Genomic DNA, 19,007 nt, shown 5'->3' with positions numbered 1-19,007 from the left:
TCAATGAAGCAGAGGTAGATGTTTTTCTGGAATTCTCTTGCTTTTTCTATGATCCAACGAAGCATTGTATTGTGTGCTTTTGTATGTATTCTTACTTAATCCCATCAACAATCCTGTTAAGTAGACAACTGAAGTTATTATCCTCATTTTGAGAAGGAGGAGAACTAAGAGATACTAAGTAACTTGGCCAACATTATAAAGCTAGTTTGTGGCAGAGCTGAGAAGGTCAGGATTTTCCCCAAGAACTGGGTACTTGTGTGGTGAGCACCAAGACTGCTTCTTCCTCTACTCCCCTCTTCCATTTCTGTGTCCTCTTTCCCTCTGTCCTTTTTTGCCTGTTCTTTATGGTCTCCTTTTTATTAACCCAGACCTCATTACTGAGGGTTTCTGTCATTGTCAAAGGCAGGGGCAGAATGCCTGAGAAGGCCCTGAGCTTGTTCTGGCTGCAGGGTGTCCTGGCCCCATTTCCCTGGCCTGCTCCAGCAACAGCCTGCCCTTGACCAGCTCCCAGTGCCCTCTCTTTCCTCTTCCTTGAGATGCCCTGACTGTCAACTCTTTGACAGTTTTATCCTCCCCTGGCCACCATCCCCAACCCCAGGGGTCCTACTTAAATGTTGGGTAGAGTGCTAGAGGCTTTGGAACTGGAGGGCCTTGAAGTGCAAATGACAATTGTGATCAATTTAATAGCAATTCAGCTCAGCTAAGGTTCACCTCTGGCTCATGGCAAACTTCCACCTTCCCTCTGAAGTCATTTGTTTTCTCTCTGCCTTTCTCCCTACTTTGTGGAACAGGAGAGAATGTACAGTTGGGAGTCACGAATCCTTTTGAGCTTTTAATGTTCTTTGACTAAGATCTTGTTGCTGTCATTTTTCTGGTCTCCTCTTCAAGGACAGTAAGACTGGAATCCCACTGGCCCCAGAGGGTGGAACTGGCCACAGCATGTTGGGGCCGGCTCTGACATAGCTGGCCCAGAAAAGCACACAAGTTTCCTGAGGGATTAGGACTGTGTCCCCTTTAGCCTGAAGCTCTTGAGGATCTGGGTACTCCCCATCATGAGCTGTAGCAGATGCACAATTAACAAAAGCATGCTGATGAATTTACTTAAGGACCGTGTGTTAGTAAGTCCCTTTTGGATAATAGTTCAACCAAATAGATGAGCTTTCAGAGCCATAATTATTCTGGCCCATTTATATTAGCTCTATTGAGCCTAGTCTCAGAAAAATGTTAATACTGACTTTCATCAGCAGAAGCTGCTTTTATCCTTATGTCTGTTCCTAAGCTGTATCCATTTGTCATAATCTTTCATCATGTGCTAAGTACAAGTAGGAATTGAAGCATCTTTTCTCTCATACCATAAAAATTGCTGCCCTGATGGCATTTAAAATCCAATTATGCAGCCAGCCACCTTCGCAACAGTGAAAATGGGTGGTGGGGGAGATGGGAGTGGTCATGATCCTTTGTTCAGAGCCTGGAGTCTGGACAAATGCTCCTGGTGACCTGGAATTGTTCTCCCCAAGGGCATTTGTTACAGGTTAATGGCCACCCAGCAAAGGTTGGCTGTGTGTATCAGGATATGATCTGGAGCCATCCTCCCTTCCTGTCTCCTGCTGTGGCGCCTCTCTGGGGCGTCACTTCTAAGGAGCAGTGTGAATGCTAAAGGGGTGTATTGTGTGGTATACTCACCTTCAAGAGGTGGTAGATGATGAGTGGGATAGGGGAACCCAGTATAAAGGAGCACAGAGCCTTAGAAAGCTCTCTTTTGCCTCCCACTTCGGCAGTTTGACCATTTCTGAGCTTTGTTTCCTCATGTGTAAAACAGGGTTGTAAAACAGGCACCTCCGTCTTAAATTTTACTGTAGATTAAATGTGATTATATATATAAAGCACCTAGAATTGAGACTGGCACTGTATGGCTAATGGATGGTCAATAAATATCAGCTGTTATTTTTTAGTATGGGGTGGCTGCTTCCATTGTTTAATTTATGGCTCTGTCAGCCAGGCTCCTATCCCAAAATGTTGCCCCCTCAGTCTGTCTCTGTCACAACAGCAATCCACCTACCCTGAGAGGTTCATTTATTCTCTTGGATCTTGAAGGCTTTGGTCTTTAAGGATCTCTTATTCAGTTGCAAGTGTAAGGAAGTGTATCATGGTAAGCTGTTGTCAGTTAACACCTTAGCTGGGATTTCTTGCCATTTCAGAGGAAATTGGTATTTACAGTATTGATGGCAGAGAGAAGAGAGAATTCAGCATTGAAAGGAGCCCTGAAAAGCCAACTGAAAGGGCACCAGAGCATGAGATTTACTTCAGAGCTGGCCACGGCCTGGCTGGCCTCCCTCATCTCTTGGTCTTTGTCTCCTGTTTTGGACCCTGCTGGAGCAGAGGGAGGGTCATCCCTTTCTCTGCAACTGTGTTTCTCACCCTGTCCATTAAAGGGCAGGGCTGTGCTAATAAATGTGCTGGGGTGATCTCATCCCCCCCGCTTGCTTCCCTTAGCATCCAAGGCACAACCGATAGAACACTTGACTAAGAACAGAAACATAGAAGTGAGTTATAAAAGTTATAAAATATATAAAATATAAAAGTTATAAAAGTCCAGGCAGTCCTGGACTTAAATCTCTGTTCTTCTCTCAGCAGTGTGGTTTTGCACAGGTCCTGTGTGTGTAAAATGGGATTAAAAGTGTGTGTTTCATAGGTGAAACTTGGACGGGTTGTGTGGCATGGAAGGCGCTTTAGACCAGTGCCGGGCATATGGGTAGGGGCTTCATAAATGGTAGCTGCTGTTTTCCTTACAACCCCATCTCCATGATGCTGCTTTTCCTGAAAACCTTTTCTGGAATCCACCTTCGAAGTGACTGTCTAGCCTGTAGTATATTCGTGTGACCAAGCCTCCCTCAGTGCTTGCTGAAGTCACTCAGAGCCAGATTTGGTGAACAGGGTGAGCTGATCAGACAGATGAGCACCAAATTTATGTCACCTCTACTAAAAACAGGTGAACTGTAAAATAATGGCAGATTGTGAGAGAGAGAGAGAGTGTGTGTGTGTAGCTTAAAATATGGTTCAAAGATGATACCAAGAGGAAACTTAAAAAAATATTCTGAGCAGTGATGGGATTGTTGGAAAAAGGGGCTTTCCCGAAGCTTCAAGTATGTGTCTCAGTGGTTCATATCTTGTTGTAATCCCTCCTCTTGAACCTACTCTGTTAGTCTCATTAAAGATCAGGGAGAAGGGCTTTCTTAGCCTCTACTCATCAAAATGAACGCTAGCCTTGCCTAGATTTTGAAGGGTCATATTTTCATCATTACCATTACCCTTTGCCTCTTTCTGCTTCTCTTGATGTTGAGGATTTGGTTAGTTGATTATGGTTATATACCTGCTAGGTGTTAACCTGGCTAATAGATACACTAAAGCCAGAGTTGTAATGTAAAGCTTAGAGATGTTTAGTTTGACCCTCTTTGCATTCTAAAAGTAAGAAATATCCCAGAAAAATACGGATTTCTGTTTCTCACCAGGTTGAATGCCTTCATGGCAGTGGCAGCTGAGTAACACCTATGTTTCTTGGTCAAGGCAGGAGGACTCCAGTTTTCACAGTTCCACTACTCCTAGTTGTTTTTACACTGGGCACACAGCACATTTACATCCATCCCTGCCTGGCTTCTGGAGGCATTTAATCCACATACTTCAGAGGTGAATATTATTTATGGTCTTCTAGCCCCGCGGTCTAGTGTATGGCACTTTTGGCAGAGACTGACCAGCATGGCTGAGCCCTGAAGTATATATGCTCCAGGTACTTAGTGGACAAGGTGGTCTTTGTTCTGGAGTTTGGGGCTAGTTCCTGGCTGCCAGCAAACTCTTTGGGCTTGTCTCCAGAAGATACACCTGCCTGTAGGAGGAAGTGCTTCTTTCATTCCTTTGTTGTGTGACTACAAACTAAGCCTTGGGCTGGGCAAGGGGTATATACAGTGGTGAAAAAGACTAACACAGTGCCTGCCCTCAGGAAACTCAGCTGTTGGAAGTGTGAAGTCCATGCCCTCAGAATGTAGGGAGCCTCCTGCCAGTCTGTCTGCTCATTAGTCTCACATACACCTACTCTTCTGTTGCCCGCTTTTCTTTTGAGCTCAGATTTGTGCGGACTTCAAGTTGAAAGGGTAGGAGGAGTTTGAGGTACCAGGCTGCACAAGTGACCACAACCCAAACCTGACCTGCCTGAGTGAAGCCATTTTGTGAAGTCCCTGCTGGATGTCACAGCACAGACTCATGACCTTCCCCCACGTATGACGCCCTTTACAAGTGATAGGTGTAATGGCTACTGTGTAGCCAGGGCAATACTTCTTCTAACATATGAGTGAGATGTTATTTCCTCTTTACAACTGTAGAAACTGAAGCTTAAAAAGTTAAGTAACTTTTCCTGGAGTCAAAAGCAACTTGGAATTGAACTTTGGGTTACCTGAAGCAGAGCTTCAATTTTAAACCACGATTCTATCATTGGTGCGTCTCGTTACTTGTAACATGATTTAAGGACCTCTTCTTGTCCGAGATAATTTTCCTTACTGGTCCTTAAGCAGATCTGAAATTCTGCCATCTGAATCTCATGCTTTTTTTCTTGTTAAAATGTAAAAATCCTTGGAGGGGCTTTACATTGTCATCATCAACACCTTAACCCCTTAATCTTTCCTCTGTCAGCTAGTTAAAGATCAGGCCCTAAGGGACCCAGGGAGGTAAGGGTTCCTATCTGGACCTGGGGCACTGCTTGAAAGAGATGGCATTGTTACTTCCCATGTAGGATTAAAGTTTTTTGGGAGACCAAAATGAGATCTACATAAAGTACCTAGCACAAGTTTGGGTTCATAGGAGGAATCCATGAAAAATACTCTTAGGGGAAGAATTGGGAGGTGGAGGTAAAGTGATGGCAGGGGAGGTGGGAGTGCTGAAATAATCTTCCAGTGTGCCAGTGTGGGTTCTTCTTTGCCCTCCCAGATGTAACTTCTCAGAGCTCTGGAACCCTCTGGTTCCAGTTTCCTGAGGCCTTACTGCTTTTTTATACACAAACAGGTTTAAAAATGGGACAGGAAGGATGGGAGGCTGGGAAGGAATAAGATGAATAATACTTTGTATTTATATTACATCTTTCTCTCCGGAGCTCAAAGTGCTCGACAGACACCATCTCATTTATCCTCCATACTCTCCCTGGGGTGGAAGGAAACAGGTTTTAGGAAGAGGTTTCCAACCTGGGCATCTTCTTCCATTAGCCCAGCTAGACTTGCACCTTCCCACTTGCACCCCTTCCTCCATGGATTGGAATGTCCCAAGAGGTCATGTATGCCCCATAGGTACCCTGGGGAATTCAGGTACCCAGGCCCTTGCTCTGCCCTGCTGGGTGCCTTAGGAATTAACTGGGGTTTAGCTACCAGCTTTTGTACATCTGAGTTGACCGTTTGAGGCCTTACTGTTCTATTCAGTTGTGTGCTTTTTCTTTTATAAATATCTTTAGTTTTTAATTATAAGAGTAATAGGAATTTTAAACATCAAACAGTATAGGAGCTTATCAAGTAGAAAGTTAGTCTCCTATTGTCTCATTTTGTCGATCCCTCTCCCCAGTGTGTTCCCGTAAACCCCTCATGATAGTGTGGAACCTTCTGGACTTTTTAAACAGTGCATATACAAAAGTGCCATATACACACAACACCTGCTGTGTGAATTTAATCATATCACCTCAGTTGTACTGGTTCTGAGACTAATCTTGTGAAAGGTCCAAACATGGCTAGGGAGGGCAGGAAAGGCAAGGAGGGAGGAGAGTGTACTCCCTCAGGCCGTTTTCTTTCTGCTTGCTTACTACCCAGCTATGGTGGTTCATGCCCTGTTTTCCTTTTTCTGAAGGAATTTGCACTGACCAATCCAGAGAAGAGCAGCACCAAAGAAACAGAGAGAAAGGAAACCATAACAGAGGAGGAGCTGGAACCCCAGATTCTGGAGGTGTTTCACCCGACCCATGAGTGGCAGGCACTTCGTCCAGGTACCAAGCCCAGCCCTGTCTCCAGGAAACAAACTTGAAATTCAAAATGTGCATGTCCTTTGTCCCCATTGGGCTGTTTTGAAGGAGCAGCCCCTCTCTGGCTTCCTCGGAGGGGAGTAGTGGTGGCTGCTGCTTCATGACTCAGGGACCTTCATGTTCCTGCAGAACAGAGACTGCCGTGTCTGAGTGCCCTGGAAGGCAGGGAGGTGGTGGGTGGCCAAGCTTTCTGAGCAAGTGATTGAAAACTTTCTTTCCTTGCGCTTCTGAAGCACAGGAGAGGCAGTGACATGTGCCTCACTCTGCAGGTGCTATTTTGGGCTCTGTTGCTCGGCTCAGTGCTGCTGAAATACTGTTCATGGGAGAGTCCTGAGCACCGGTGCAGGGTAGGAGTTTTCTGTTGTTAAAGGAGCCTGTGCCAAGAAGCAGGGGCTGATCCTGGCCTGGTTTTTGAACGGAGCATCCTCAGAAGGGACAACTTTTGAACCCTTTTATGGCCCTGGGCCCAGGGATTAAAATAATAATGGAATAAGCCAGCAGTTGTGGTGTTTACCATATTCAGATACTGTGCTAGGTGCTTCATGTGCATAAGCTTGTTCAGTCTTCACAATAATAGGAGCTATTATTGTCTTTATTTTCAGATGAAAACATTGAGGCTCAGAGAGAGTAGGTGACTTGCCCTATGTCATTCAGCTAACTTGTCCAACGTCATTGACCCCAGCCTGGACCCACCTTCCTCCCACTTGTCCTTGGCTGGAGCCCGACTGGGCCTGTTCTCAGGAATAGGCTGTTTGTGTTCTGCACTGTTGCAGTGGGATGACAAGCCCTGGCAGCTGCCAGAGCATAGTTTCATCAACTCCTTGCCGATATTCATCACCATGTTCTCACTGCTGCATTGCTGCTGTGCTGGGCAGGGGCAGCATTTGCTCTGCCAGCCAACTTTCTGATAGCAATATCGCCCCTGCTGTGCTTGAGTGCAGATAGTTACTGCCACAGAAAAGTGATGAACCACCAGGGAAACCAAGTAGGTGCTAATGGTGTTGGGTAGAGGGAGATTTTAGGGGCAGAGGTACTGGGTTCGGCAAATCCAACTTCTGGCTGCTTTCCTGTACCTTCCCTGAGAACTGAGCCCCCTGGTCTCTGAGGACTAAAACTAGAGGGACTCTCAGGGTGTGGAAAGTGGAGGATGTGGGTTATGTTCATTGATTTTATGTGATTAAAAGTTCTTATGCCACTTTTGACCAGGCAAGTGCCTGGAGCACATGGAAGTCAGTGTCCCTAACCCTACCCTCTTTTCCTGTGGCACCCTTTAAGGCACCAGTCCACGTTGCAGATCAAGCCTGAAAGTTCTGACCCAGGGCCCTTGCCCAGCCTCTGGGCAGTGGGGTTGCTGATAATGGTTAAGCAAAAGAACCTCTCTTTATATCTTTGGGGAGGGAAGGCCAACGCCTATGTGACAAGGGCAGGCTGAGGGCTCTAAGCGTCTCTTGGAGAGTTAGAGTGGAGTACTAATTTTTACATTTAACTTGCTGCCCCATTGACATCATCCTCTGCCTTCTAGTTTCTTAAGGCTCCTTATAAATTGTTCTACCCCAAGTTTCTTTGAAGCCACTCCAAAGGCTCGTGAATTGTGTTTGAGCACAGACACTCAGGCCCCACAGCTCTGAGGGCAAAGCAAGTCTAGTTCCAGTTGTTCTTGCCCCGTATTCCAAAAATGTTTTCATTTCACCTACACTCACTCCCCAGAGCAGGACCAGTGAGGGGAGGAGGGAAGGTGAGAGATTTGTTTTGGCCTCAAGGTTTGATGTGTGATGATTGAGAGGTACTGTTGAGTCAGACAGGACTCTCTTCAAGATGCTCTGTGTGTACATTGAGAAGGTTTTTATATATGTTTGTTGGTAGGAGATTGACATCTCAGGGGTCTGTGTGCATAGCTGGCATTTGCCTTTAATCAGTATATTTAATCCACCATATTCTGAATGCTACCTAGGAACTTCCATCACAGCTACTGAATGGTTGAAAGGAATGTAACTAGTCCTGAAATGAGTGGATAAATGAGGAGGTAGTATAATTTATTAATAGTGGTAAAGAGCACAGACTTTAGACTGAGCCAGTCCTGGATTCAGATGTTAGGTTTGCTACTTAGGGAATCTTGGGCAAGTCACTGAATCCCTCAGTTCCCCAATTGGTGATGTGGGAGACATGTCCTGCCCAACTCCCGCAGAGGCTGTTCTGAGGATTTCTAACATGAAGACATAACCTGGTACACAGCAGTTCTGATTTTAAATGGTAAATTCTCTGTTTGCGCCCCCCCTTAAACTTGATTGTGAAATTGGATGCCAGTAGGTATGCATGAGTGTGTAACCTTCCTATCCTCTCTGGCTTTAGATGGGGAAGGGAACTTACGGTGACAAGGAGAGACTTCCATGGTCTTCGAATGTTCTTCTCTCCTTCCAGGACGATTTTTGGTAAGGGAGTGGAATGGGTTAGCACAGCATTTCCTGCATAAGAACTAGGACGTGGTATAGGAAGATGGTGGAATATCTTTGGGGGGACTTCTAAGAGAATGGCAAAATGGCTAGTTTATGTTGACAGTTATTGACTTCAGTTCAGTACCTCTGTCTCATTAGGTCTCTGAAGGTAGGACCTCATCTGTGTTGTACTCAAGTCTCCAAGGAGGAGTTACTGGGCTACACTGTCTGGGCTTATTTGAAGGTAGATATCCTGCCTACTGTAGCCTGGAATACCAGGGGACCAACTTGTAACTTCATGAACCTTCCTACCAGGCCAGGTGGGAATTGGGCCCTAGCCACCCAGCCCTGAGCAGCTGCAGGTCACTCCCCCGAAGTCTCTCTGCCTTGTTATTACTGTCAGCATCCTTGCTGTGAGTTACTTGTTCCTGGAAGTGATTTTCCTGTCTCACTCTCTCTCTCAGTTTATTTTGGGATCTGTCATACCTTACGGAGGCACAGCAAGCATTTGAGTGTGGATTCAGCATCAGCTGTTCACAAGCAAGCAGAGGAAAACTGTTTGCTGGCAGGTCCTGTGGGTTCTGGGCAAGGAACTCAGAAATTTGTCCTAAGCCTGAGCACCCATGAACCCCAGGCTTTGTACCTGTGTACTTTTTATTAGAGAAAACGAGTCACAGCCAGATATGGTGGGTCTTCTGCTCCTTGGGCATTTTCTGTGATCCTACTTTGTGCCAAGCACTGTACTGGTAGCCAAAGACAGATAATAGCTCACATTTACTGAGCATCCACTGTGCCAGGCATCTTTTGAGGGTAGGTGCTATAACTACCCTCATTTTTATAGACAAAATTGAGTCTCAAGAGAAGTGACTTAAAAACGACCAAGTGATAGAGACAGAATTCAGATCTAGCTTTGTTTGGCTCTAAGCCTAACCTCTACCGCTGTACCATACTGTCTGTCTGGGTAACAAATGAGACATGATCCCTGCCTTCCAGCAGTTCATAGTCTCATAGAGGATACAGAGAGAAAAAGGCATTGCAATGAGAAGTTGCATTTGCGATGGAGAAATGCAAGCATCCATTGTCCTGGAGAAAGTGCCTGGTGCTCAGTGAGGGCACAAAGGAGGGTGTGGGGAGGCCAGGCCGGGGCCTTCTCTCTATCCCTGAGATTTTGGTGGAGCTTTGAGTCAAATTTTATGATGCTAAACCTCCAGACCCACTTTCAGTTCTCTTTGAGCTCTGTGGCCTTGTCAGATTGATGAGAATCTCTGAATCTTAGTTTCCTCATCTGAAAACAGGGATGAAAATACCTACTTCACAGAGATGGTGTGAGACTGAAACAAGATTAACATATGTAAAATGTTTCACACAGAGCCTGGCACGTAGGAAATATTCAATAAATGGCTATAGTTGTCATTTTAAAAATATACCTTTGCTGCTGCCTTCCTTTCCTTGGGACCTGAAGGAAAAGTGGAGGCGATGAGGCTGTCTGAGCAAAGTCATCTCTTGTTCTGCCTGTTACCCAGTGCTGTACGTTGGTCCCATATGGACTCATGGAAGCTTAGACCTGGGGCTTCTTATTGACCTGAGGTGACTTCCAGGATCTGAAATGCTGTGTGAGAACCTCTGAAATATTTTCATTAGTACAAAGAGCCACTTGATGGGAGCACGCAGGAAGCCTGTGCAGGAACACATTCATGTGAGGGGGTATAAAAAAAAAAATTAAATCATCAACAACTGATGAGAGCAATCCAAGAATTACAGAGCACCAGCCATCTGGTCAGATCATTTCAGATCTGTATGAGCGATAGGAGGGAATTGAATTTTAAAAACCTCATTTGTGGTAGACCAACTACTCTCTTGCAAGTATTTAAGGGAGGAGTCTGATTTCCTGCAGGCTCTGGACATCTGTCTGAAGGAGCACCTGACTCGGGTCTGGGTGACTGTGGGATTGTCTCTCTGAGGTCCTCTGCCCCTTGCAGCTTAGAAGAGGCCGTGTGATCTTCCAGTCCTCAGATCCCAACTGCATATCCAGTAATTCAATTTAGACACTATCTAGCTGGGGTTAGTGTCAGATCCCAGTTAAAGGAGTCAGTCCCATGGCCTCTAATTGAGATGCTAGTCACGAGTCCCAGACCACAGGCCTTGTGACTGACCAGCTATAAATTGGAGATTCCCCAAATTCCCTCCTCAAGTTTACTAGAACAGCTCACAGAACTCAGGAAAACATTTTTCTCATGTTTACTGGTTTATTATAAAGGATACAACTCAGAGTAGTCAGGCATGAGATGCATAGAAGGTATGGTCGCTAAGGTGTAGAGCTTTCCTGCCCTCTCTGGGCACACTGTCTTCTTAGTACTACTGAGGTTCACCAATCAGAAGCTGTTGAAAGCCCTCCAGGGGCTTTTATGGAGTTTTTGTTATTAGGTGTGATCAATAAAGTCATTGGCCATTGGAGATTGAACTCAATCTCCAGCCCTGCTTCCCTAACTGGAGGTGGGGCTAAAAGTTCCTTCTGTCTAAGCAAACCTTCATCTTTCTGGTGACCTGCCCCCATCTTGGAAATTACCTAATTCTACCCCTGGTCCCTCACTGGAGTCATTTCAGGAACCAGGGATAAAGACCAGATACTTTTTTTTTTTTAAATACCTCAGGCTACGATTGAGGTAGGACTAAGGGGCAAAGCTCTGGTGCCTTCTGCCACCTATCCAGCTCTGTGATTGGGAAGCGGGTAACCCTCCCTTTCTCCCCTAGTCAGGAGGATCTTCTTTATGGGTTATTTCATTCCCCAGGATGGTCCGCAAGAGTATGACCTGTGTGTGCCCTGTCATTCGCACATAGGCACGCACACACCTCGAGGTCCATGAGCAGTGGCTGAGAGTAGGAGTATTGGTTAAGGGCAGTTCATAGCTCAGCTCCTCTGGCTCATGAGAGTGAGGCAGTTGGGACTTCTTAGCTGCCACCAGGAGCTAGTGGCCTGAGGGAGGGCTTTAGCAGGGGACCTCTGTTGGATGATCTTTCACCCTGGCTCAAGAGCAGTGCTGGAAATGTAGAGCAAGGGCTGGGTAGAGAAGCTATGTGGTTTTTGTGTGGTGTCTTGGTAATGTGCCTCCTCCCTTGAACACAAGTTGCTATCTCCAGCAACATTTGAGGATGATGTGTTCAACAGAGCTTAGCTTTGGTGCTACCTCCTTCTGCACAGTGCCTTCCTCCCCTACTTTGAAACTCTTCAAGTCTTCAGGAGATTTTCTTGAGGACTTCATTTATCCCTTTCCTACCTATACTTCTAATCCATCCTCCCCTATTACTGCCACCTCTCTAGCATTTGTTAAGTGTCTCCACTGTGAGCATCTCCTTTACTGCTCAGGGCATAGCAGGATACCAGGTCTCTTGAGGCCTGTAGGAGCATTGTCAGAGGCTCCAAAATACCCTGTACTGGGAGAGAAAATGATGGTGGGCTGGAATACATGCAGTCCCCACCAGGCTCCATAAGGACAATTTAGAGCTCTTCATTTCAGAGAGACACCATTTCCCATATGTGAACTTCTTCCAGCATGGCTGACCACTGCTCCAATAGCAGCCAAATTCCACACCCTGCTGGCAAAGCAGGTAGAGACCAGGGCAGGAAGGCCTGTGACCTCCATAGTAGCCACTGCCAAGGCTAGAGGCCACTTTGAGACTAGCTGGGTGACCACTGTGCTGTAGAGATGCCCAGAGCATCTCTACCTGGGCTTTGCCTTTAAGTACAGAAGTATGAATGGGGCAGGCCAGGGTCCAGTTTGCATTCTATGGACTTTGGGGGTGATAAAGAGCAACTGTTGGATATCCACTTTCTTTTTTTTTTTTTTTTTTTTTTTTTTTAATAAATTTATTTATTTTACTTGGGGGCTAATTACTTTACAATATTGTAATAGTTTTTGCCATACATTGACAAGAATCAGCCATGGGTTTACATGTGTTCCCCTTCCCGAACCCCCCACCCACCTCCCTCCCCCTCCCATCCCTCTGGATCATCCCACTGCCCCGGCCCCGAGCCCTTGTCACATGCATCGAACATGGAATGGTGCTCTGTTTCACATATGACAATACACATGTCTCAATGCCATTCTCCCAGAACGACCCACCCTCACCTTCTCCCTCAGAGTCCATAAAATTGTTCCATGCATCTGTGTCTCTCATTCTGTCCCGCATATAGGGTTATCGTTACCATCTTTCATATTCCATATATATGCATTAGTATACTGTATTGTTGTTTTTCTTTCTGGCTTACTTCACTCTGTATAATGGGCTCCAGTTTCATCCATCTCAGTAGAACCGGTTCAAATGTATTTTTTTTAATGGCTGAGTAATATTCCATTGTGTATATGTACCACAGCTTCCTTATCCATTCATCTGCTGATGGACATCTAGGTTGCTTCCATGTCCTGGCTATTGTAAACAGTGCTGCGATGAACATTGGGGTACACGCGTCTCTTTCAATTCTGGTTTCCTCGGTGTATATGCCCAGCAGTGGGATTGCTGGGTCATATGGCAGTTCTATTCCCAGTTTTTTAAGGAATCTCCACACTGTTCTCCATAGTGGCTGTACTAGTTTGCATTCCCACCAACAGTGTAAGAGGGTTCCCTTTTCTCCACACCCTCTCCAGCATTTATTGCTTGTAGACTTTTGGATAGCAGCCATTCTGACTGGTGTGAAATGATACCTCATTGTGGTTTTGATTTGCATTTCTCTGATAATGAGTGATGTTGAGCATCTTTTCATGTGTTTGTTAGCCATCTGTATGTCTTCTTTGGAGAAATGTCTGTTTAGTTCTTTGGCCCATTTTTTGATTGGGTCATTTATTTTTCGGGAATTCAGCTGCAGAAGTTGCTTGTATATTTTTGAGATTAATTGTTTGTCTGTTGCTTCATTTGCTATTATTTTCTCCCATTCTGAAGGCTGTCTTTTCACCTTGCTTATAGTTTCCTTTGTTGTGCAAAAGCTTTTAATTTTAATTAGGTCCCATTTGTTTATTTTTGCTTTTATTTCCAATATTCTGGGAGGTGGGTCATGGAGGATCCTGCTGTGATTTATGTCGGAGAGTGTTTTGCCTATGTTTTCCTCTAGGAGTTTTATTGTTTCTGGTCTTACGTTTAGATCTTTAATCCATTTTGAGTTTATTTTTGTGTACGGTGTTAGGAAGTGTTCTAGTTTCATTCTTTTACAAGTGGTTGACCAGTTTTCCCAGCACCACTTGTTAAAGAGATTGTCTTTTCTCCATTGTATATTCTGGCCTCCTTTGTCGAAGATAAGGTGTCCATATGTGCGTGGGTTTATCTCTGGGCTTTCTATTTTGTTCCATTGATCTATATTTCTATCTTTGTGCCAGTACCATACTGTCTTGATGACTGTGGCTTTGTAGTAGAGTCTGAAGTCAGGCAGGTTGATTCCTCCAGTTCCATTCTTCTTCCTCAAGATTGCTTTGGCTATTCGAGGTTTCTTATATTTCCATACAAATTGTGAGATGATTTGTTCTAGTTCTGTGAAAAATACCATTGGTAGCTTGATAGGGATTGCATTGAATCTGTAGATTGCTTTGGGTAGAATACTCATTTTCACTATATTAATTCTTCCAATCCATGAACACGGTATATTTCTCCATCTGTTTGTGTCCTCTTTGATTTCTTTCATCAGTGTTTTATAGTTTTCTATATATAAGTCTTTTGTTTCTTTAGGTAGATATATTCCTAAGTATTTTATTCTTTTTGATGCAATGGTGAATGGTATTGTTTCCTTAATTTCTCTTTCTGTTTTCTCATTATTGGAGTATAGGAATGCAAGGGATTTCTGTGTGTTAATTTTATATCCTGCAACTTTACTATATTCATTGATCAACTCTAGTAATTTTCTAGTAGAGTCTTTAGGGTTTTCTATGTAGAGGATCATGTCATCTGCAAACAGTGAGAGTTTTACTTCTTCTTTTCCTATCTGGATTCCTTTTATTTCTTTTTCAGCTCTGATTGCTGTGGCCAAAACTTCCAAAACTATGTTGAATAGTAGTGGTGAAAGTGGGCATCCTTGCCTTGTTCCTGACTTTAGGGGAAATGCTTTCAATTTTTCACCATTGAGGATAATGTTTGCTGTGGGTTTGTCATATATAGCTTTTATTATGTTGAGATATGTTCCTTCTATTCCTGCTTTCTGGAGGGTTTTAATCATAAATGGATGCTGAATTTTGTCAAAGGCTTTTTCTGCATCTATTGAGATAACCATATGGTTTTTTTCTTTCAATTTGTTAATGTGGTGTATTACATTGATTGATTTGCGGATGTTAAAAAAACCTTGCATTCCTGGGATAAAGCCCACTTGGTCATGATGTATGATCTTTTTAATATGATGTTGGATTCGGATATCCACTTTCTAACAAGCGTTTGTATGCTTAATACTCACCCTAGGCTCTTATTCTCCTCCTCTTCTTTTTCCTCCATCTACCTGATCTGTTTGAGGCTTAATAAAGAGTCCTTAGAGTTGCGCAGCCACAGCTTTCAAAGATCAAGGACCCCCCTCCCCCAAAACTGGCTAAAATAAAAAACTTAGACTGGAGTAGGGATAGTGGAAAACTAGTTGCCAAAACTAGTCCCAGCCCTTATACCCAGGGCTTGATTTTAATTCAGAGAATCTCTGTAGCCTCGACTTCCCTTCTTTCTCTCATATTGACCTCACTTGACTGGCTAAGACTGTCTAGGCCATCTCCAAGATGGGGATTAACCTGGGTTGGGAATAGCTCTCAAGGACTAACCTGGAGCTGAAATCAGAGACCCTCTTCCAGAGCTTTTTCTATTCTTAGCTTTGTCACAGTACTGGAGAGAGGAATTGATGGATAACTTGAGATAATATTCGATTAGGTGGAGAAGAGAACAGGTAGGGAGCAGGAGAGAAGAGGGGGTGACATGAACTCTCACTCTAAATGTGAGACTGTATTGATCTAGTTGGAGAGGCAGGGATGTGTAGGAGAATAACGAGATGGTAGTGGTGCGCTGCATCCCTTCTGTCAGGTAGGGGGTGATGGGAGGAAAGAGAGTTGAAATACAGTAGATCTGACTGTGTGATAATAAGTGTGTAGTTTAGTTCCTTCAGGACTGTGCTGTGAATGAGAGTTGAGGAAATTAAGAAGGGTGATATAAACTCCTGGGTTTGGGGTTTGAAAATAAGTGGAAGAAGAGAATGAAAATAGTAACTTCAGAGACAGCCATACCAAAAAATTTATTTCTCGTTACATTTGTTGAACTCTTATAATGTTCCAGGTACAGTGCTTGATGTCGGAGATACCATGATGGGCATTAAACAGAGGCTTGCCTGCTTGGGCTTATGGTGTAGGAAGATCCTAGACAGGAATATAACGCTATGAGAATACAGAGGTGTGGCCTTAAGGAACGTCTTCCCAGAGGCAACGTCACTGAAGCTGAATGGAGAGAACTTTTGTGTATGTTGAAAGGCAAAGGAGAAAGGAGGCACTGTTGACAGAGATTTGAAATCCCAGAGAGCAGATCATTGATGAGACAAAGTTGTTTAGGTGGCAGATGGAATGTCTTGGCCTCATGAATGTGATGAACTTGGACAAAAACAAGGAAAAGTGGGAGAGATATAAAGGGAGATTGAGGAAGCTTCCAATAGATGTCTGATTATCTGAGTCCAGACAAGGGTGAGCCTTTTACCTTGGATGATGCATTAGAAGGGCTTGATTGGGTGCTTAAGGAATGGAGAGGTTAAGGAAGAACCACTGTGAAGAAGCTGTTTAGACAGTCAAGAGGTCAGAACTAAGCATTGCTCAGCATCAGTGCCCAGCTGACATCTGACAGCCAGACTTTGTGGTGGTCTGGGACCAGTGGGTTTGGCCACGTTCTAGAGCAATGTGAGCCCTGGACAGTGAATAGCTGGAGTGTGAGGAATGATGGGCAGATCATTAAGGAGATTTGTTGGATTGTTTTTGGGATTGATGAGAGAGAGAGACCTTTGTCTGACCTATGGGGCAAGCTGGAGAGCATCAGTGGAAGCTTTTCTGAACCTACTCCAACCTCCCCTCTTCTGAAACAGGGATTATCAAGACTCTTGGAAGTGCTCAAGGTCAGAGTTGGGGTGGTATCCCACTGGTTACTGATTTTCTAGGCAGGAGTGAAAATAACCTGAATGAAGCAGAGCTTGTGTGCAGGCTCTGTAAGCCTTGTGTTCCTTGTATTCTGATCAGGCTGGTTTTGTTTCTGTCTATGTTGTGTCTTGCTTTGTTACTTTTCATAGACTAGGAGGTTGTTGATCTTGCCTTATTTCCTATAATATGTTGATTTGAGACAAACAGAGATTGATTTGTATTTTAATTTGTTTAGTTCTCAGAATAGTGTGTTTATGGTTTGTATAATGCAGTTGTTTGAGAGGACAGAATGATTCCTTTGAATTAAAAAGTTTTCAGATTTGATTACCTGTGGCCATAATTGGACTTCCTTGGTGGCTCAGACGGTACATAATTAGTTTATCTGGGCAGAGGTGATGAGTTTTTATGAGTAGCACTATGATGTTTTTGTTGAGTGTTTTTTTTTTTTTTTTGCCTGGGCTGGGGGCGGGAAACACTACCCCCCTAACCCCTACTGAAAGCAGCTCTATAAATATTGCATAAGCATCGTCTTGTTAATCTCCATTCTGTCATCCTGGTTTTGCCAAGTCAGGCTTTTGGACAGAGAATGAGAAAGTTATTTAGTACCTCATGGCCAAGAATGACTGAGGCAGAGTAGGACCCAGGAACTCTAGTCTAGCTGATTGGGAAGGGAAGAAAATCAGTGCTTTGGGGGAACCCCCTTAGTCCTTGGTGCTTTGTGTATGTTATTTAAGGGAGACTTCCAGTAAAACAAAAAAACAAAAAAACTTCTGTAAAGAAGTATTTATCCCTTCTTTTGGTCTCTTGGAACCTGTATTTGGCCAATGAAGGGGCCTCAGGTCCCATTGCCCTTCCCAGGATTTTTTTCTTTCTTCTGAAGATAGAAACTGTAGGATCACTGCTTGAAAGTAGTGCTATTTCAAGTCTCTGTGGGAACAAACTAATGTGAATTTTGGAGGCTGTTGACATTGAGAGGGGAAATTATTCAAGAGGATGAAGAATTATTCAAGCTGCTCCATCTTTGTTTCCTAGGTTAGATCTTAGGGGTCGATCCAGATGTTCCATAAACACGGTGGAGTAAGTAGCCCTGTGTGCAGTGTGATTGGAGGGCTATTAGCTGGCTTTAGATTCCCACTGGGTTAGATTGCAGATGGAAAGGCTGGAGGGATTGTTCCCTAAAGACCATTAGCATTTCAACCTTCAATATTTGATCAAAATAGCTAGCTGAGGATACCTTGGAGTTAGATATAAAATGGTAGACTTCAAAGGAGAGGAGCTGTTTCTTGCACAAAGCTGGCAGTAATAAGGGTAGCCAAATGCAATTTTTGATTTACAGGAACCTAAGTGATGAGATTGGGAGGTGCCCTTTGAGGGGGTGAAGGAAAGTGGGGAGATGTAAGAGAAAGGCAAATCAAAGAAAGGCTGAGTCTTCTCACATGTTTACTGATGTCATTTAACCCTGCTTATGCATGTCAGTGGAAGTCTTGGCTCTGTAGTGACTGAATTTTAACCAAAATCTCTTTTTCTCTGTCTTTTCCTCCCTTTTCACACTCTCAGCTTTTCCTCCTTCACTGCCTGCCCTCTTTGCATTCTTTTCTCCCTTGCTGTAATGGCCTCTACCTGCAGCTGAGAGTCAGGTGGCAGGGGTGGATAGATGTGTGGGTGTGTAGTTGGGGGAGTATTTTCTCAATTCTCTCAGCATCAAAGAAATGACTTCCAAGCGAATCCTTTCAGCCATGTATTTCGCTGATTAGTCAGAACAAGAGGAAAAACACATTAGCATTGCCAGAGAGGGGATTTGGGAAAAATCAAGTCTGTGGAACTGAATGGTCTAAAGTCATAATCATTAAGAGCAAATCTTGGAGTGTAGCTAGAGTTCTTCCCAGCCCGACTTCCACAGCTATGTCCCTTGATGCTCTGCCCTGTGCTACACCAATGAGTTATGCTTCAACCTTCCCAAAGAACATGATGCTAAAGAGAAGGCTTGTGTTAGCTTGCGTTTTCCATCATTGGATATCTCTGGCCATAACATGGAAAAGAAGCAACCCCCAAAGGTTTCTTTTTTATCCTTTTACTGCAGTGTCTCCATGTATTTGCAGAGGCCTTTGGAAGAGAGTTCTCTTGATTCTAGCATACCTACGTGTTTGTATGTTTCACTCTTTCCTGGTACTAGTCAAGGGTGAGATCTCAGGAGAACACTGGCCCCTTCTTTGTCCTTAGGTCAGGAAGATGCTTCCTGTGAAGAGAAAGAAATTTCTGGTTGTATGGGCATCACTTAGAAATTAAAGTGGATAGTTTATCTCCCTTGGAAAAAAGACAGAAGCCTAGAATGCTCTCTCTGCAAAGAGATGGGTCCTGTGGGGAGGGAGTTGCCAGAGGGAAAAGTCCAGCCTGTATTTTGGCATC

At 44.2% G+C, this 19,007-nt stretch overlaps 1 protein-coding gene across 50 annotated transcripts in view; it reads left to right on the top strand.

Annotated features, from left to right (window-relative positions):
• Window positions 1-19,007, top strand: part of SIL1 (SIL1 nucleotide exchange factor) — a 286,900-nt gene that overhangs the window by 139,794 nt on the left and 128,099 nt on the right. For all 50 annotated transcript variants that reach the window (XM_081500941.1, XM_081500916.1, XM_081500900.1 and 47 more), the window contains one exon: window positions 5,875-6,010. In XM_081500941.1, the coding sequence (XP_081357067.1) occupies window positions 5,875-6,010 (136 nt within the window). The remainder of the gene's footprint in view (window positions 1-5,874; window positions 6,011-19,007) is intronic.

The sequence above is a fragment of the Giraffa tippelskirchi genome, chromosome 6 (assembly GCF_054371585.1).
Source record: "Giraffa tippelskirchi isolate mGirTip1 chromosome 6, T2T-mGirTip1v1.2.pri, whole genome shotgun sequence".
Classification (NCBI taxonomy): Eukaryota; Metazoa; Chordata; class Mammalia; order Artiodactyla; family Giraffidae; genus Giraffa; species Giraffa tippelskirchi.
Note: the sequence above shows the minus strand (reverse complement) of the source record. Positions and strands in the feature narration are given on the sequence as shown.